Source organism: Cebus imitator, unplaced genomic scaffold (assembly GCF_001604975.1).
Source record: "Cebus imitator isolate Cc_AM_T3 unplaced genomic scaffold, Cebus_imitator-1.0 Scaffold288, whole genome shotgun sequence".
NCBI lineage: Eukaryota > Metazoa > Chordata > Mammalia > Primates > Cebidae > Cebus > Cebus imitator.
This window is the reverse complement of record NW_016107603.1, coordinates 1,710,553-1,728,958: the sequence shown is the minus strand read 5'-3', so window position 1 is coordinate 1,728,958 and position 18,406 is coordinate 1,710,553. Positions and strand designations below refer to the sequence as shown.

Below are 18,406 nucleotides of genomic sequence, written 5' to 3'. Positions count from 1 at the left end.
GAATTAAGCAATAAAATAATTCAAAAAATCGATTATAAATATATTCAAAGAAAAAAAAAAAAAAATACAAAAAATAAAAAAAAAAAAAAAAAATCAAAAAAAAAAAAAAAAAACAAAAAAAAAAAAAAAAGAAAATTCTACATCTAAGAAGTATAGTAAATGAAACAAAATATTCACCAAATGAGCACAGCAACAAATAATCAGTAAAACTGTATATCAGTTAAGAGAAACTACCTAATCTAAAAATGAGAGAGAGTAAAGACTGATGGAAAATAATCAGAACATCAGAGACCTGTGATATCACAGGAAATGATCCAATATCTATTTAAGGGGAATCTTAGCAAGACAAGTAATAAAGGAGAAAAAAAATTATAGACATAGTAGATGAAAAACTCCCAAATCTGATGAAAAACAGTAGGTTATGGTCCAAGAAATTCAATAAAATCTAACCAATATAAACCCAAGGAAAATTTCTCCTAGAAATAAAAGTTAAACTGCTGAAAGCCAAAGAGATAAAAAACAAATGTGTAACAGGACCAGGAAAAAAATGACACACTTTCCATAAATGGAAAAATGATAATTCAGACAGCTGAATTCTCATCAGAAACCATGACAGCCAAAGGAATTAAAACAATATATTTAATGCATTTCTTGGTATTTTTACACCAAGGAAGGCCAGCCTTGAATAATGAAAGTAAAATAAGCATATATGTAGAAAAACAAAAATTGAGGGAATATGTTGCCAGCAGACAACATATTATAAGAAATGTTAAAAGAAATTCTTCAGTCGGAAGAGAAATGATACTAGATGGCAACTCAAAACTATAGGAAACAAGGGTATGAGTAAATATAAAGAAAATCTAATTTTCCTTTCTTAACATAATTTAAAATTTTATAGATAAATATGATTATTTAAAGTTATAACAGTATATTAAATATATGTTAATAATGTATTAATATTAACTCATTAATTTTAAGAACTGTGCCACATTAACACAAGATGTTAATAATAGGAGAAACTGTGGGAAGGGGGACAGTTGATAAATGGGAATGCTGTATATTCTTTTCAAGTTTTCTGTAAACCTAAAATTGCTCTAAAAATCAGGTCTACAAAAGTTTAATTACTAATATAAGGCAATATAATAGTAATTATATCACTGTTCCAATTTTTGAAGAATAAACAAAATCATTAAAAGCAGCTTTCAACTAGGCAGTAATAGAAGAGAATTTCCTCAAAAGGAATATATGGAAAATCTACAACTAACATCATGTCTTATAATGAAAGACTAAATGTTTTAGGAATAAGGCAAGTATATGTATGTTATAACACTTCTATTCAAAGTTGAATGAGAGATTCTAGAACAAGGAATAAGGCAAGAAGAAGAAACTAAAAGCAAAAAGAAAAGAAGTAAAAAGTTTGTATTCTCAGACAACATGATCCTGTATGTAAAAAACCCTAAGGAATCTACAAAAAATATTACTAGAATACACAAACACATTTAGCAAGGACAGAGGTTACAAGGTCAAAATTAAAAATTAATTGCAGTGGGATGGAGCAAGATGGCAGAATAGAAGGCTACACTGATTGTTCTTCCTGCAAGGATACCAATTTAACAACTATCTACACACAAAGAAACACCTTCATAATAACCAAAAATCAGGTTTGTGCTTACAGTACCTGGTTTTAACTTCATATGGCTGAAAGAGGCTTTGAAGAGGGTAGGAAAGAGTCTTGAATTGCTGACACCAACCCTCCATCATCCCCTAGGCAGTGACCATGTGTGGTGCAGAGAGATAATCTGTCTGCTTGGGAGAGGGAGAGCACAGTATTGTGAGACATTGCATTAAACTCAGTAATACTTTATAGCAGAAAGCAAAACCAGGCTGAACTCAGCTAATGCCCAACCACGGAGGAAGCATCTAGACCAGCCCTAAGCAGAGGGGAATTGCCCACTCCCCAGAAGTCAGAAGTTGAGTTCCAGCTAGATTCATCACCATGGGCTAAAGTGCTCTGGGGATCTGAGAGGGTTTAGCTGTGTCCTCTTCGAAATCTCATCTTGAATTGTAGCTCCCATAATTCCCACGTTGTTATAGGAGGGACCAAATGGGAGATAACTGAATCATGGGTGCAGTTTTCCCCATACTGTTTTCATGTTAGTGAATAAGTTTCACGAGAGCTGATGGTTTTATAAGGGGTTTCCCTTTTTACTTGGTTCTCATATTCTCTCATCTGCTGCCATGTAAGATGTGCCTTTCACCTTTCACCATAATCATCAGGCCTCTCCAGCCACATGGAACTGCGAGCCCATTAAACCTCTTTTTCGTTATAAATTACCCAGTCTCACATATGTCTTCATCAGCAGTGTGAAAATGGACTAATATATGATCTAAATAAACCTGAAAGGAGGTCTAGGCCACAAGGACTGCAACTCCTAGGTGAGTCCTAGTGCTGAACTAGGCTCAGAGCCAGAGGCTGGGAAAACATACAAACCACTAAAATACCAGCTAAGGTAGCTAAGAGAGTGCTTGAGTCACCCCTCCCCCCACCTCACACAGCACCTCTTGAGGCTCCAAAAGAGACTCCTTCCTACTGCTTGAGGAGCGGAGAGGGAGGAGTAAAGAGGCCTTTGTTTTGCATCTTCGATACCACATCAGCCACAGTAGGACTGAGTACCAAGTCAGAGACATGGGGCCTCCTTTCCAGGCCCTTGCTCCTCAACAACATTTCAAGACACACCTTGGGCCAGAAGGGAGGAACCCCTCCCTGGCAGGACCCATCTCTTGCTGACTAAAGAATCTGGGCCATGAATAATCAGCAGCGATAGCCAGATAGTATGGGTGATGCTTGCATGAGACACTGAGAGTTGCTGGCTTTGGGTGAGATTCAGCACATTTGCAACTGTAATAGCGATGGGAAAAGACTCCTGCTTGAGAAAAGTGAATAGAAAAGTAAAGAAGCCTTTGTCTTGCCCCTTGGTACCAGCACAGCTACAGGATATTAGAGTACCAAGTGGTCGCTCAGTGTCCCCAATTCCAGGCCTTGGCTCTTAGATGACATTTCTAGGCCTTCCCTGGGTTAGAGCAGAACCACTGCCTCGAAGGGTGGGTCCCAGGTCAGGCAGCATTCAACATAAGCTGACTGAAGAACCCTTGGGTCTTAAGGAAACATTGGCAGTAGGTAGTCTGGCAGTATTCCCCATGGGCCTGTGGTGGTGGTGGCCATGGGTAAGGCTCCTCTGCCTGTGGAAAGGGAATGGAAAAGTAAGAAAGACTGTTTCTCATATTTTGACTGCCAGCTCTGCCACAGTACAACAGAACACTAAGTAGACCTCTAAGGTTTTAGACTATAGTCCTTGGCTCACAAAAGGCACCTCTGGACCCACCTGGGGACTGGGAAAACTTGCTATCCTGAAGGAAAGAACACAAGCCTGGTTAGCTTTGCCAACTTCTACTTAAAGCCCAAGGGTCTTGAGCAAACACAGGCAGTAGCTAGGTAGAGATTACAGCAGGCCTTGGGCAAGACCTAATGCTGAGCTGGCTTCAGGTCTGACCCAGCACAGTCCTAGCGGTTGTAGCCACAGAAGTGTTTGTGTCACCATATTCAGCTCCAGACAGCTCAGCATAGAGAGAGACACTCCATTTGTTTACAAGAAAATAAGAGAACAAGACTCTCTGCCTGGTAATCCAGAGAATTCTTCTGAATCTTATCCAAGACCACAAAAGCAGTACCTCTATGAGTCTGCAAGAACCACAGTGTTACTGGGCTTGTGGTGCTCCCTAAGGCACATACAGAATAGATTACAACACCCAAGTCCTTGGAAATAACCAGAAAGTCTTCCCAAGAAGTACTAGTACAAACAACTCCAGACTGGGAGGGCTATAATGACTCTTCAATGCCCAGACACAGGTGAAATTTGAATAAGCATGAAGACCATCCAGGAAAACATGATCTCATCAAATGAACTAAATAAGGCACCAGGGACCAATCCTGGAGAAACAGGTACATGATCTTTCAGACAGAGAATTAAAAATAGCTTTTTTGAGGAAGTTCAAAGAAATTCAAGATAATACAAAGAAGAAATTCATAACTCTAACAAATACATTTAACAAAGAGACTGAAATAAACTAAAAAGAATCAAGGAGAAATTCTCAAGTTGAAAATGCAATTGGCATACTAAAGATTGCATTAGAGTCTTTTAACAGCAGAACTGATCAGATGAAAGAAATAGTTATCTTGAAGACTGGCTATTGGAAAATAAGAGGAGACGAAAGAAAAGAATAAAAAATAAAGAAACACACCTGCAAGATCTAGAAAACAGTCACAAAAGGGCAAATCTCAGAGTTATTGGCCTTAAGCAGGAGGTAAAAAAAGAGAAGGGGAGGGCAGAAAGTTTATTCAAAGGAATAATAAGAGAGAACTTCCCAACCCTAGAGAAAAATGTCAATATCCAAGTACACGAATGATACAGAACAAGACGCAGATTTAACCCAAAGAAGGCTACTTCAAGTCATTTAATAGTCAAACTCCCAAAGATCAAGGATAAAGTATCCTAAAAGCAGCAAGAGAAAAAAAAGCAAATAACATAGACTGGAGCTCTGATACTTCTGGCAGAAGATTTTTCACAGGAAACCTTGCAGGCCAGGAGAAACTGGCATGACACATTTAAAGTGCTAAAGGGGGAAAAAACCCAAAAACCATGTTTACCCTAGCATACTATAACCTGTGAAAATATCCTCCAAATGTGAAAGAAAAATTCCCAAACAATGAGAGATTTCATCAAACACCCGACCTGTCCTATAAGAAATGTATGTTCTTGGCACTTTGGTCAAAAATGAGTTTACTAAACGGATTTATCTCTGGGTTCTCTATCATTTTCCACTGTGAAATCCTATCTCTACTAAAAATACAAAAAATTAGCTGGGTGTGGTGGCACACACCTGTAATCCCAGCTACTCAGGAGGCTGAGGCAGGAGAATTGCTTGAACCCGGGGGGCAGAGGTTGCAGTGAGCTGAGATTGTGCCATTGCACTCCACCCTGGGTGACATGAGACTTCATCTCAAAAAAAAAAGAATAATATCTTAATGGTGTGATGTGCCTTTGGAACAGTTAAAAAAAATCTCAAAGGGAAAACTTAATATTTCATAATGTTCAAGTTGTTACGTATGGAGCAATTAAGGAGAACTATAATCTAAGGTCTAGCAGACTAGAGAGCAAACCTGACCTAGTGATTAATGCTGAATGTGCTGCAAGCTTGGTTCATTTTTGTTTCTCCTCCTTTCTTCTTCCCTCATTAATTTTATAAGTTTACAGGGATGGTTTCATTTAGTAGATGGACCCTTTAAAAAGAATTTTTTTTTAAACCCATTTTACAGACTCCCATAGGATAATAGGTATCAGCTGTTATTATTTGTTGTTTTTAAGCATTAACTAAAGATGCCACAAATTTAGAAACATAATTTTTCAGTTGATGACTTAGATTTATTAAGTAATTAAGCACATTTGAAAATCTGGAATAATAGAAAATTTGTGTGAAATAGGAATCAGGGAAGCTCTTACAGAGAGCCCATATACCTGTCCTAAGTAAAGAACTCTTGGTTTTATCAAGTTGGATAAATTTCTGTAGAAAACTGCATTTTGCTGTCATTGGAAGCATCCTTTGAAATTGTGTGAGAAAAAAACTATTTTTAATTGTGAAAAATAACAAACAAATGTACACAATAGTCAATGAGTTTACTAATCAGAGTGGTTGATTTGGAGCAGTGTGAAGAAGAGGCGAGAACGATGGACTGACCAAAGCTGGCATGCTGCACCATCCCACGCCCAGCACCTACGTCTCGCTGCCGCCCTGTCGCCACCACCACCATGCCCAAGAGAAGGGCTGAAGGGGATGCTAAAGGAGATAAAGCCAAGGTAAAGGACGAACCACAGAGGAGATCCATGAGGTTGTCTCCTAAACCTGCTCCTCCAAAGCCAGAGCCCAAGCCTAAAAGGGCACCTGCAAAGAAGGGAGAGAATGTACCCAAAGGGGAAAAGGGAAAAGCTGATGCTGGCAAGGAGGGGAATAACCCTGCAGAAAATGGAGATGCCAAAACAGACCAGGCACAGAAAGCTGAAGGTGCTGGAGATGCCAAGTGAAGTGTGTGCATTTTTGATAACTGCGTGCTTCTGGTGACTGTACAGTTTGAAATACTATTTTTATCAAGTTTTATAAAAATGCAGAATTTTGTTTTAATTTTTTTTTAGGCTATGTTGTCAGCACACAGAACACTTCATTGTTGTTTTTTTGTGAGAAGGGACATAATGTCACCAATACAATGTCTCCGAAGCTGGACTGATGTGAGGAAAACACCTTCCCTTCTAGTTTTGAGAGACTTCCTCTTGGCTCTCAGGAAGAGGGATTCCCTGACTTTGACACACATGGCCGTCTTGGCACAAAAGCCTTGTGGTATGGAAAAACAAATTTGTTTTTATGTCCTCTTCTCCTTTTCCATCTTTCGGCATAGACTTAAATCCCTTGAGCCCAGATATCTGTCGGGACCTGACCCCCAGTCATTTGTTACCAGTGTGTCAGGCAATCTGGGCTTCCCAGTGATGCCACTGAGATGGCACCTGTCAAAAGAGTAGTGGTTCCATTTCTAGATTGTAGATCTTCAGATACATTCTGCCCTTTTCATTTCACTTCCTGAATGTCAGGGTCGGCTTGTGAACAGTTGTTAAACAACATGCTAAATGTGAAATGTCAGCCCTCACTCTCAACTTTCCCTGTTGGAACATCAGATGATGACTTCACTGGGTTTTATGGTGGCTTTCTGATTTTTGGTAGTCCATTGAAGAAAGGAGTTTGAAAGTTGTTGTATACTGTTAACAACTGTCTGCCCATGTCCTACCTGAAATACCATGTTTATGGAAAGAATCTTTAATAAAGCTGGATACAGTTTGGTTGGGGGAAAAAAAAAGAGTGGTTGATTTTGGACAGCAGGACTAGGGGGACTTTTTTTTCTTCTTTATACTTGTTTGTATTTTCCAAATCTTCCCTATGGTCACTTATTACTTTTAGAATTTAAAAATCTGTTTATAAAAATATGTAAAGTTCTGTTTTTTAATGACTATGTAGTGACTCCGTCTACTCAAAAGTGTCTTCAAAATGACCTATTTAAAATCTATCCCCTCGAAATATCCTTCTAAATTCTATCTTTTTTTGAACTAAAAATATAGTGTAACAACTGAAGAACAGGTTAAAAATGTTAACAAAATTGTAATTTAGAACTGATATGATTAATTTACATCCACTTTAGAAGTTTCTATGCTAGACGTGTAACATTAGCTGATGACTGTAACGTTTGTAATAATTCTGGTGAAAATATGGGTCTTATACAAAAACATAACCTATTATGGCACTATTTCTATGAGAACATCAAATCTGTTTTGTTTCTACTGAAAGCACAAGAACAAACCGTCTAGTCCATTTAAGTATTGTATACATGTTATGTTGATCAGTTTTTCCTATCTTTTGTTAACATACAACTCAATCTTCCTCAATGTGAAATCTGATTAATTTGCTGTCTGTTCTTTTTCCAGTAATTAAAATATCATGTAATGGTTAAAAATATAAATAAAAGAAAAAAGTATTTCCTTAATGTTAAAAATGTAGGCAAAGATACTGGATACTGGGGTTCTTTTAGGATTAAGGCTCTAGCCTGTCTAATTGAAGAAAATTATCAGTGTGGTAATGGTTTGGATTGTTTTACTTTAGAACAACTGTTCCCTTGATATCAAATTCTATAAATGATAAGGCCTTTCCTTTCCCAAGAATGGTAGCTTTAGAAATAGTTTTTCTATTTTGACCTCTACATTAAGAAGGACAAAAAATTTATTTTCCTTCCAGGTATTTAGTATATTTTCCAATATTCATCTCCAAATTTTCTTCGTAAAACCAATGTTATTTTTTTTAAAAAGACTCCACATTGATTCCAAATAAATAGGAAATAATAAAAGAATAATGACAAATGAGAATAAGAGAAAATGCTATTTAATTTTAAATTAAGTACTATAGTTATATAAATAATTTTTTTTTTTTTATGGAGTCTTGGTCTATAGCCCAGGCTGGAGTGCTATGGTACAATCTTGGCTCACTGCAACCTCTGCTTCCCGGGTTCAAGCAGTTCTCCTGCCTCAGCCTCCTGAGTAGCTGGGACTACAGGTGCATGCCAACACGCTCGGCTAATTTTTGCATTTTTAGTAGAGACGGGGTTTCACCATCTTGGCCAGTATGGTCTCGATCTCCTGACCTCATGATGCATCTGATAATCTTCATGAATTTTTCAAATGTTAGAAAAGCTAGATGTAGCAGTAATGACTCCCTCACTAAACAAATTTTTCCATACTACATAAATACTAGCTATAATACTTAAAACATTTTGAAGCATTTTCTTTAATATAAACTTTATATACTTAACATCTGTATAAAATGTTGACTATACTTTTCATTTCTTTTTTTTATATTCCGTAACACCCAAATTTGATATCTATTTGAAGATTCAAACACTATTTAAAAATGAGGCTGATACCTTAAGAGATAGAAAAAGTGTAATTATTATATATCCGCAAAATATATTTTCTTTCAAAAGAAACTAAACAAATGTGGGTAAAAAATTATATTAAGGATTACTTTTTAGGGAAAACAACACAAACTATTATGAAAATCCTTCTCTATTTGCATAGAAGGCTGTGACACAAAGACCTCCAATATCTCAACCAATCTCCAGCCCTATAATTCATGACTAGTAACAGCCATTTATCGCCTTGTTTTGAAGGTCACATAGAACACCTTGAAGAAACTTCTACATTTTTTAGTTTTCTCATCAAAATGACAATATTACTTCTTAATTCTTACACTAGTTAAGATCAAATAAGGTAATATGTAAAAGTGCCTATAACAATTAAACATCCAATGAATGATTGTTTATTCTATTATTTTTATTTATTAACATAACCAATGCAGTTCTTTCTTTGGTGACAGAATAAAAAAATTTTGTTTTCAAAAATTTAATTCCCACATTAGCAAAACAGCTCCACATTTGCTCATTAATATAATTGGTAAATTCCATGAGAGTGGATACTGTATTTGTAAAATTACTCATTGCCTAGTTTAAAAACATTAATGAAGATGAGACTATAATTATTATTTACTATTTCTTCCCTTGCTCATTTACAACTCTATGGTTCTACTTTCTAAGAAGTTTGCATACCTTAGGCAACACAAAGGTCCAGAAAGCAATAAAGGCTTAAAGACAAAGGTTGACTCTCAAGTCCAATTCAAAGAGAATGAAATATTCACAAACACAATAATCGACCTTTGTTTAAGCTGCCCTATTTAATGTGCTATTATTGTTTGAGTTACAGAGTGAATGAGGGTTCTGTGTTTTCATAAAAGCAGGTTTTACTAATTATGAAAATTAAAAATTCAAGCCAAAGTTCTTTTAAAATATTCTCTTCCATGAAAAGGACTGAATGTAAAATACAAAAAAATTCCTTTTTGTCCCTTTTAATAACAAATTCAGGTATATAAATAAAATTTCATAAATCATTCACATTTTATCAATCACATTAACCTGGCATTAGTATTAAAATATGAATCACATAAAAAAGAAATAACACTGTATTATGAAAAGGCCACAAATTTTCTGGAAAATTAAAATAAGGCTGATAAAAAAATACATAGTATCTATGTTTTTCCAGAAGTATAGGCAATATAGCAAGGAAATGCAATGGCAAATGATTATTCAATGTAAAAGACTTCTGAAGAGGTTACAAATCCATTGGTCCTTAACCTTTCATGGGTTACAGACTTTGAAAGTACTCATATATGGGTCACAGAAAAAATGTATATGCATATATATACAAAATGTGGCAAACAACTTCAGGAGCTTCATAGATCTTCTGAACACAGACCCTATACAGGTTAAGAATCTTCACATAGATCCTTAATATGCAGCGATTATTTTTACCATGACCCAGAGGTCCCAGGGTTTATGCTAATCTGTCAAGACCCACATTTGAATCACACTAACAGAAAGCTGTAAGACTGATGTGAAGTAACAAGAGCTCAACTAGCAAAGGAGCCTAGTATTCACACCTGTTTGAATCTGGCATCTGTACAACTCATATTAGTGGAAAAATTATTAATTAGTGCTTTAATGGTAATCACTAATATATTCAGAAGGTCTCTGAAGTTTTCATAATAAAAAAGGGTAGACTGTTTTTTTCATATGCTAGGGCTCTTTGGCAAGTTATATCATAATGGTATTTTAGCAGAAAGCAGGCCTATAAAGTACGACAAACCAATAAAAAAAAGCATATTATCTTTATAGATAGTCATTAACATATTTATTAAATCCCTAACAATATTAGCTTCCTATCATTGTGGAATTTACAGAGATAAAATACAAAGACCCAATCTTCTAAGAGTATTCACACCAGGATTATACCTGAAAATACAGACCCAAAAAACTGCATCACATAAATTTTATTATGGATATCCCAGAACAAGTAATTATAATGTCAGATACATATAGAATATTCCACAGTCTATAATCATTAAAATTCTGACACAGATTTTCTGATAGTCTTCAATGTTTGTACTAAATGATACACCACTATTATATTGAAGCAAACCATTAGAAATCCAACTAGTTTTCTTAAAGTTGGTCTCATAAAATGTGAATTCATTATTTAATTTGAAAAAAATTTCAAGAGTAATTTCATAAAATAGTATACAGTTTACATGCTTATATTAAAATCAGAAGTTCTATACATCTATCACCCTGGCCTATCTCTTCACTTTACAGGCACACGAACCTCTCTATCCAACCCCCTTCTATTCTGCATGCATGCACGCACACATACACACATGGCACTTCAGTCACACACACGGCACTTCAGTATCTTGTCACTGGAACCTCATTCCTGATCTTCATTCCCCTGGCAGGGCTGCTCTGCAAAAAGCCTCAATCCTCAGGCAACTGTAAGGACCATTACTGGCTTGGCTGTGTAGATATATTTACTTATACTCTTCAAAAGATAAAAGGATGCTTGGAGAGAAGATTACTATTTCTACTTTTATAACTTCAGGAGGGAAAAATAAAGTTTCTTGTTTTTCAAATTGTAGCTATGACTGTATTTTCCCATCAAACCACTGCTACAGATGGTTGTTTCACTCTATGACATTATTTATATTACTCTAAGTTACATTATGAATTAGATCAACTTTTGAAAGCTGGAACAGAAACCCAAAGGATATTTACCAAGTTGTGTTCAGGGGGAGGAAGTTAGAATTAAAATACTGATAGTAATAGTTTACTTCGTATGATGTGTACAGGGCAACATGTCAAGTAGTTTACATACATTCTATTTTAATCAACACAAAGAAGTAGGTATTATTACTTGACACATAAGAAAATCAAGGCTCAGAAAGTCCAGAGCTGGAAGTCAAATGTCATTCTATCTGATCCAAGTATGTGCTTTTAGCTATCACACTTCATTGTTTTGTATGTTTGTTTTAAGTTTTGAATATCATTGTTTAATATAATCTTTTTTTTTTCTTTTGAGATGGAGTCTCACTTTGTCTCCCAGGTTGGAGTACAGTGGTGCGATCTTGGCTCACTGCAACACCTGCCTCCCAGGTTCAAACGATTCTCCTGTCTCAGCATCCTGAGTAGCTGGGATTACAGGCACATGCCACCACACCTGGTTAATTTTTATATTTTTAGTGGAGACGGGGTTTCACTATGTGGGTCAGGCTGGTCTTGAACTCCTGACCTTGTGATCCGCCCACCTAGGCCTCCCAAAGTGCTGGGATTACAGGCCTGAGCCACGGCCTAATATAATCTTATTAATATTTAATGAACAGTTGACTCTGTGTGTGTGTGTGTGTGTGTGTGTGTGTGTGTGTGTGTGTATGAGAGAGAGAGAGAGTGAAAATGTGTGTGTAACATAGCTGCAAATAGACATGTATTAAACTTGCTTTGATCTTTGGAATCTACTTATTTAAAAGTCTCCACATATTTGAGAAGCAATTAAAAATGCATCTATGTATGTTATTTGAGCATTACTAGAAATTTCTTTATACAAATTCATATTAATGTGCTAATAAATAACAAATATCTATACAGTCATGCACTCCATAATGATGTTTTGATCAATGATGAACTGCACAGACGATGGTGGTCCCATAAGATTAAAATAAACCAAAATTTCCTATGATCTAGTGATGCTGTAGCCATCGTAATGTGGTAGTGCAATCCATTACCTTTTCTATGTTTAAATATGCCATTGTCTTATAATTGCCTATAGTGTTCAGCATAGTAATATGCTGTACAGGTTTGCAGCACTGGAGTAGCAGGCTATGTGATATAGCGTAGGTGTGTAGTAGGCTATACCATCTAGGTTTGTGTAAGTATACTCTATGATGTTTGCAAAGGGAATGGATTGCCTAACAACACATTTCTTAGAATGTATCCCTGTCATTAAGTGATGCATGACTGTATATACACACATACATACACATGTATAAACATAATTATACAGAGATATAACCAGCTCTTATTGGTTCAGTTTTTCTGTAATATAATAATTCCATTGTGATTTTGTCCAAAATTTAGAAATATTTAATTAACAAAATATACCAAGCATTGATAAAAAGCTAAAATAGTATTAAATATAATAATAATTTTAAATATTAAATCTCCTTCCTGAATTCTGTTCTTTTAACCATGTGTTATTATTATGTTTTCTAGGAGAAGAATAACATTAGGCAAAGCAAAAAAGCTTTTTTTTAAATTATTTGCTTGCTTCTATTTTTAATGTACTATGTGAGAGGAAAATAAGTTCTTTATCTACGATAAATGATTGTGAAAAGAAAAATCCTAACACTATAAACACTTGGACAAGATCATATAGTAAATAAGTAAAACCTGGTTTTTAATAAGGTGGCAGTGATAACAGTAGTAAGAAGTGGTTGCATTTAGCATATATTCTGAAAGCAGAGATGATAGGATTTGTTGATAGACTGGATGTGGAATATAAACACACAGATCACCACAGACTATTCATGAATGCTGACTAGATGGATAACAATATCTAATAGTAAGTTTGTAATGTGATCTATTACTTGTCAACAAATACACCCTAATTTATTGAGCAGTTTTCAAAATACTGAACATATTCTCTATAATATTACTTAGATTGTATTTCACAGCTTCCTCTGCTGTCATCCCTACCATCAATGACTTTTAAAATGTAATTATTCATCTTCCTAGGAAAAAGATCTATAAATACACATATAAACACATAAGTATGCCTGTATATGTGTGCTTGTGTGTGTACATATATATATGTTTATGTGTGTATGTGTGCATATATATATACACACACACACACATATATATGTACACACATAATTTTAATAGCATAAAATGCTTAAGTTTAAAAAATAGGTAATTGCTATGGTTTGGCCCCTCAAAAACTTATGTTGAAATTTAATTACCATTGCAAATGTATTGAGAGGTGGGACCTTTATAGGAGGTGATTAGGTCATGTGAGTACTATCTTTATGAATGGATGAAGACTGTTATCACAGGAGTGAGTTAGTTATTAAGGAAGAGGGTTAGTTATGAAAAGAATACATTGGCCCCAATTTTTTCTGTTTCCTAAGCACAACTCCTCTTGATGTGATGCCTTCTGCCACATAATGATGCAGCTAGAAGACCCTTACCATATGCCAGTATCCTGCTCTCAGACTCCTCAGGCTTCAGAACTATAGGTCAAATAAATCTCTCTTCTTTACAAATTACCCAATGTGTAGTATTATTATTGCACCAGAATATAAAGAGTAACTATAAAAAAAGTTTTGTAAAATTAGCATGTCACCATTTCTGTGAATGAGTAGCTAACACATCTTAAAGAAGACTCCCAAATAGATCTGTCCAAAAACATTTTAAATATATAAACATATCTTTAAGAGATGTGTTGAGAAAGTTAATTGAATATATTTTAACAAGCATGCTATGACTTCAGATAACACTGCATTCCTTGCTACTAACTGCTATTGAATTTTATATGCTGGCTTTTTTCTTAGTGTTTTAAGACCACTTAACTAGGAGGCAGAAGCATGGATTCAGTTAAGTAGTACCACACGTACTAGCCATATGAATAAACAAATAAGTCTTTTTAACTTTCCTGGTCTATTGTTTCCTCTACAAAGTGAGACTAACAGTAATACTTGCAAGGTACTTCCTTAGAACTAAAAATCATACAGAATATTCAGGGCTTTTGGTTGTGATTTGCCAAGAAACACTATTTTGAAATCAGTATTAACTACAGATTTCCTGCACCAAACTGGCTATTATGTAGTTAGTGGTCAGTTAAGATAATTTTTTCTGTTGTAAAACAATGAAACTATTATATTAAGTACCAAATTTACAAAGCCTGAGTCAGCAACTAGAAAATATTAAACTTAATCTAATGTTTTTATGAAGGACAGGGGAACGAAAATTAAAATTTATACTTCCACGCAGAATTATAAGAAAAAAAGTAATTATCTATTAAATTAGTCAAAGTACAGCATAAGATGTGCAAACTACAAACAAACAAACAAAAAGTTGATCTAATAGTATCACTTTAAAAGGCTTTAGGGTAAGACTTGAAAAAAATGGAATGGCTGTGAAAGAGGAATCAGATTAGTACATCAAGAACAAAGAAAAGTGAGATAGAAACTGATAAATAAATTAAAAAACAAAACAAAAGTAAAAATTTAGAAAATCACCATTCACAACTAAAGATTTTCCCAATGTTTGATCTAACAAATGAACTACAATTACAATGGATAAACAGTACCTGTAAATACACAGATATAATTGTGTAAAAGCTTAAGAATAAAAGAGGTAACCCTTACAAAGCATTCAACAGAAATTTGTATGCCTCTACATCCAAAAGATAAAATAACCGGAAACCTTTCAGACTTCTCTGTTTGTTCTCAATCACAGAGAAAGCTTAGTAAAACACAAAACAAGAAAATATGTGTGGTCACCTCTATCTCTACTCAATGAAAAAAGAAAGCCTGTGCTCACCTCCACTGAAACTGCTTTTACATATTTCAATTATCAAATACTTAAGGTGCAAGTATCACATAGACCAAGGTAGATTACTATGATCCCTATCCTTCTAAGAACTTAAGAGTATAAACAAATAATAAATAACTGAAGGGATGCCAAAGAGTCAGAACTCAAATAAATAATCCACATTAGCAACATGTACAAGGAGAGAATAACTGTTCATTATTGCACAGTGCATAACAAGGAGTCGTGGCTGCTTCACGTATAGGAACGGCTAGCCAGGGGATATTAAATGAGGAAGCTTCCAAGACATGGTGGAATTACAGGAGCTCTTTTTGGCAGGGGTAATGGAACAGAGCGTATTCCAAAGGTTATAAAGGACTTGGAAAAGGCTCCAAAAGTGCAATAAAATATTTATAACTGAATAGAGCTGGTCAAATCACTTTTACAACATGGTTAGAGATACTAACCTGCATGTTCCCTTTTCTAACATCAGTGTTAAATGTTTTACATGCATTGTTTAACCCATACATCATTTCATTTAAGATAGAGTTTTATTTATTTCGGCAAGAAGGAAATGGAAACAAATAATGAAGTGACTTGTTCAATTTCACTAGTAAGCAGTACAACTACAACCAAGAATAGAACCCAGGCATTGCAATTCAAAAGCCCATGTTCTTATCTACCATCTCTACTAAAATGCAACTCCATAACAGCAGGAATTATGAAGGTCTCTTATTCCCAGAGATTTACACAATGTCCCACCCATACTTGATTCATTAAATAACAGCCAAAAGAAAGAATGGGAGGCAATGCTAAAGGTTGTTGAGTGTGATATAGAGAAAATACTGATTTTTGGCTGGCACGGTGGCTCACACCTGTGATCCCAGCACTTTGGGAGGCTGAGGCTGAGGCTGAGGCTGAGGCTGAGGCAGTATCCTGGGAGTTAGAGACTGGCCTATATGGTAAAACTTCATCTCTATTAAAAATACAGAAATTAGCTTGGTGTGGTGGTGCATGCCTGGGGTCCCAGCTACTTGGGAAGCTGGGGCATAAGAATCACTTGAACCCCAGATGCTGCCACTGCATTCTAGCTTGGGTGACAGAGTGAGACTCTGTCTCAAGAAAAAAAAGAAAAAAGAAAAAATACTGAAATACTGATTTTTTCCCTCTTTCTCAGATACTTCAATGTTCTGTTTTATTCATCAGTTGAGAGAAACTGATGAATAAAAGAGTACATCAATATTATCTTTATACAACTTCTTGAAGCACCAAAAAGAAGAATCCAGAAAGTTAAGAGATCTCTCACGACACTCATGTCCTTTGTTAAGATGGAATTATTCACTTCAGTGGTTCAGAACTTGGATATACAGATTCATCTAAACTACTAGTAATAAAACAATGTCATATCAATGTAAAACACAGCTATTAGACATTTATAACTCCTAAAAATTAAATGCCTATATGCTTATTTCAAGACCACGGGAGTTAAAAAAAAGCAAGTATTCTAGATTGAATGTAACATACATAGTAATATAATCATACTTATTAATAGAGAAATTTGCTGATTCAAATAACCCAGTTCCAGGAGAGCAAAAACATATGAAAAGTACTTGAGATTCTCTCATATGTTCAGTAACCTTAGTTCTTAAAAAAATAAAAAAGCCTATTAAAATAGCAAAAGAAAAAAAAAACTAGATTGTATCTTTAAAGTTTTTTTCACACAACATTTCTATTTACAATTTTTTGGGGGAGATGGAGAAAGAAGAGCTGTTGCTTCCTCATGTCTACCAGTCCAACAGAATTGGGTTCTCAAAGGAAGTTAGACTGAATTATCACACACTGGCTGGAGTATATTACTGATTTTAAAATCTGCCAAAGAGGTTTTCTTATTGCAGTTTATCTTGCATAAAGTACATATGAATTTTATTTTTATTTCACCAATTATATCCTCCAAGAATATTCTCCTTTCTTTAAATACATGAACAACTGTCTCCAATTTCTTNTTTGAGATGGAATTTCATTCTTGTTGCCCAAGCTGGAGTGCAATGGCGCTATCTCAGCTCACTGCAACCCCCGCCTCGTCGGTCCAAGCAATTCTCCTGCCTCAGCTGCCTGAGTAGCTGGGATTACAGGTGCACACCACCATGCCTGGCTAATTTTTTGTATTTTTAGTAGAAATGGGGTTTCACCATGTTAGCCATGCTGATCTTGAACTCCTGACCTCAGGTAATCTGTCTGCCTAGGCCTCCCAAAGTGCTGGGATTACAGGCGTGAACCACCGCGCCAGCCACTGTCTCTAATTTCTATGCTTTTCTAGTGCTAGAAATCAATGATAAATGTGCATATGGGTTTGTCGACCCATGAGAAAAAATAGAAACTGCTGTTTCAACTCTAAGGCTACTCAATGAAACAAATAAATAGAAATTTAAACAGTTCCACTAGCCTATAATCTATAACAAATTTATAGAAATTTCCTTCATGAATATTGTGAAATACACAATCATACCCCACCATAAACTAAATATGAAGCTCCTTGGGAGCTGATGTCCCAAATGTTTGACTTGAAGATCTTCATTTCAGCAACGAGGTAATAATTTCAGAAAACAATTTTCAGAATTAAGTATCATGAAATTTTATTCCACTTTGTTTCTAAACTGCTCTTTTACTTCCAGACACTATCATACAAATGATGCATGCAGACCAACAAAGGAGGAAAAAGAATCAGTGGAAATGACTGAAAGTCTTTTAGGGAAATAAACACTGAGAATAATGTATAACAAATATGTAACTGAAAGTATCAAGAAAATAAAAATCAAATAGATGTTAAAATGTTAAATTAAAAATACATACTCTTAATACTCATGAGGTGAAGTTGAAAGAAACTGTTATAACAACTTATTTCTTAAAATAAGCCATCGTGACCTCATTTTTAAAATTTTATATTTTACCAAGGTATGAAATAGAATACTACTTAGAAAGGAACACACAGATATGCATAGAAACATATACACACGTGTATCTATATGTGTACATACATACAGATCTATATGCATATTTGTATTTACACACGTATAAATACATATGCATATACGTGTATGTGCATATGGATATGAGGTATACAAAATAAATCCTGTAACTAAAAGGCTAGAAAAGTTAACTAATTAAAAAAAAAGCCGGGCGTGGTGGCTCAAGCCTGTAATCCCAGCACTTTGGGAGGCCGAGGCGGGTGGATCACGAGGTCAAGAGATCGAGACCATCCTGGTCAACATGGTGAAACCCCGTCTCTACCAA

General features: G+C 35.2%; 2 protein-coding genes across 4 annotated transcripts in view; one reads left to right on the top strand and one right to left on the bottom strand.

The window, feature by feature from the left end:
• COMMD10 (COMM domain containing 10) overlaps positions 1-18,406 on the bottom strand; it is a 213,141-nt gene that overhangs the window by 68,222 nt on the left and 126,513 nt on the right. The window lies entirely within an intron of this gene.
• LOC108285043 (non-histone chromosomal protein HMG-17-like) lies at positions 5,016-6,884 on the top strand. The gene has a single exon (XM_037729052.1). It carries the CDS (start codon positions 5,865-5,867, stop codon positions 6,135-6,137), a length of 273 nt encoding a protein of 90 aa, XP_037584980.1. The 5' UTR covers positions 5,016-5,864; the 3' UTR covers positions 6,138-6,884.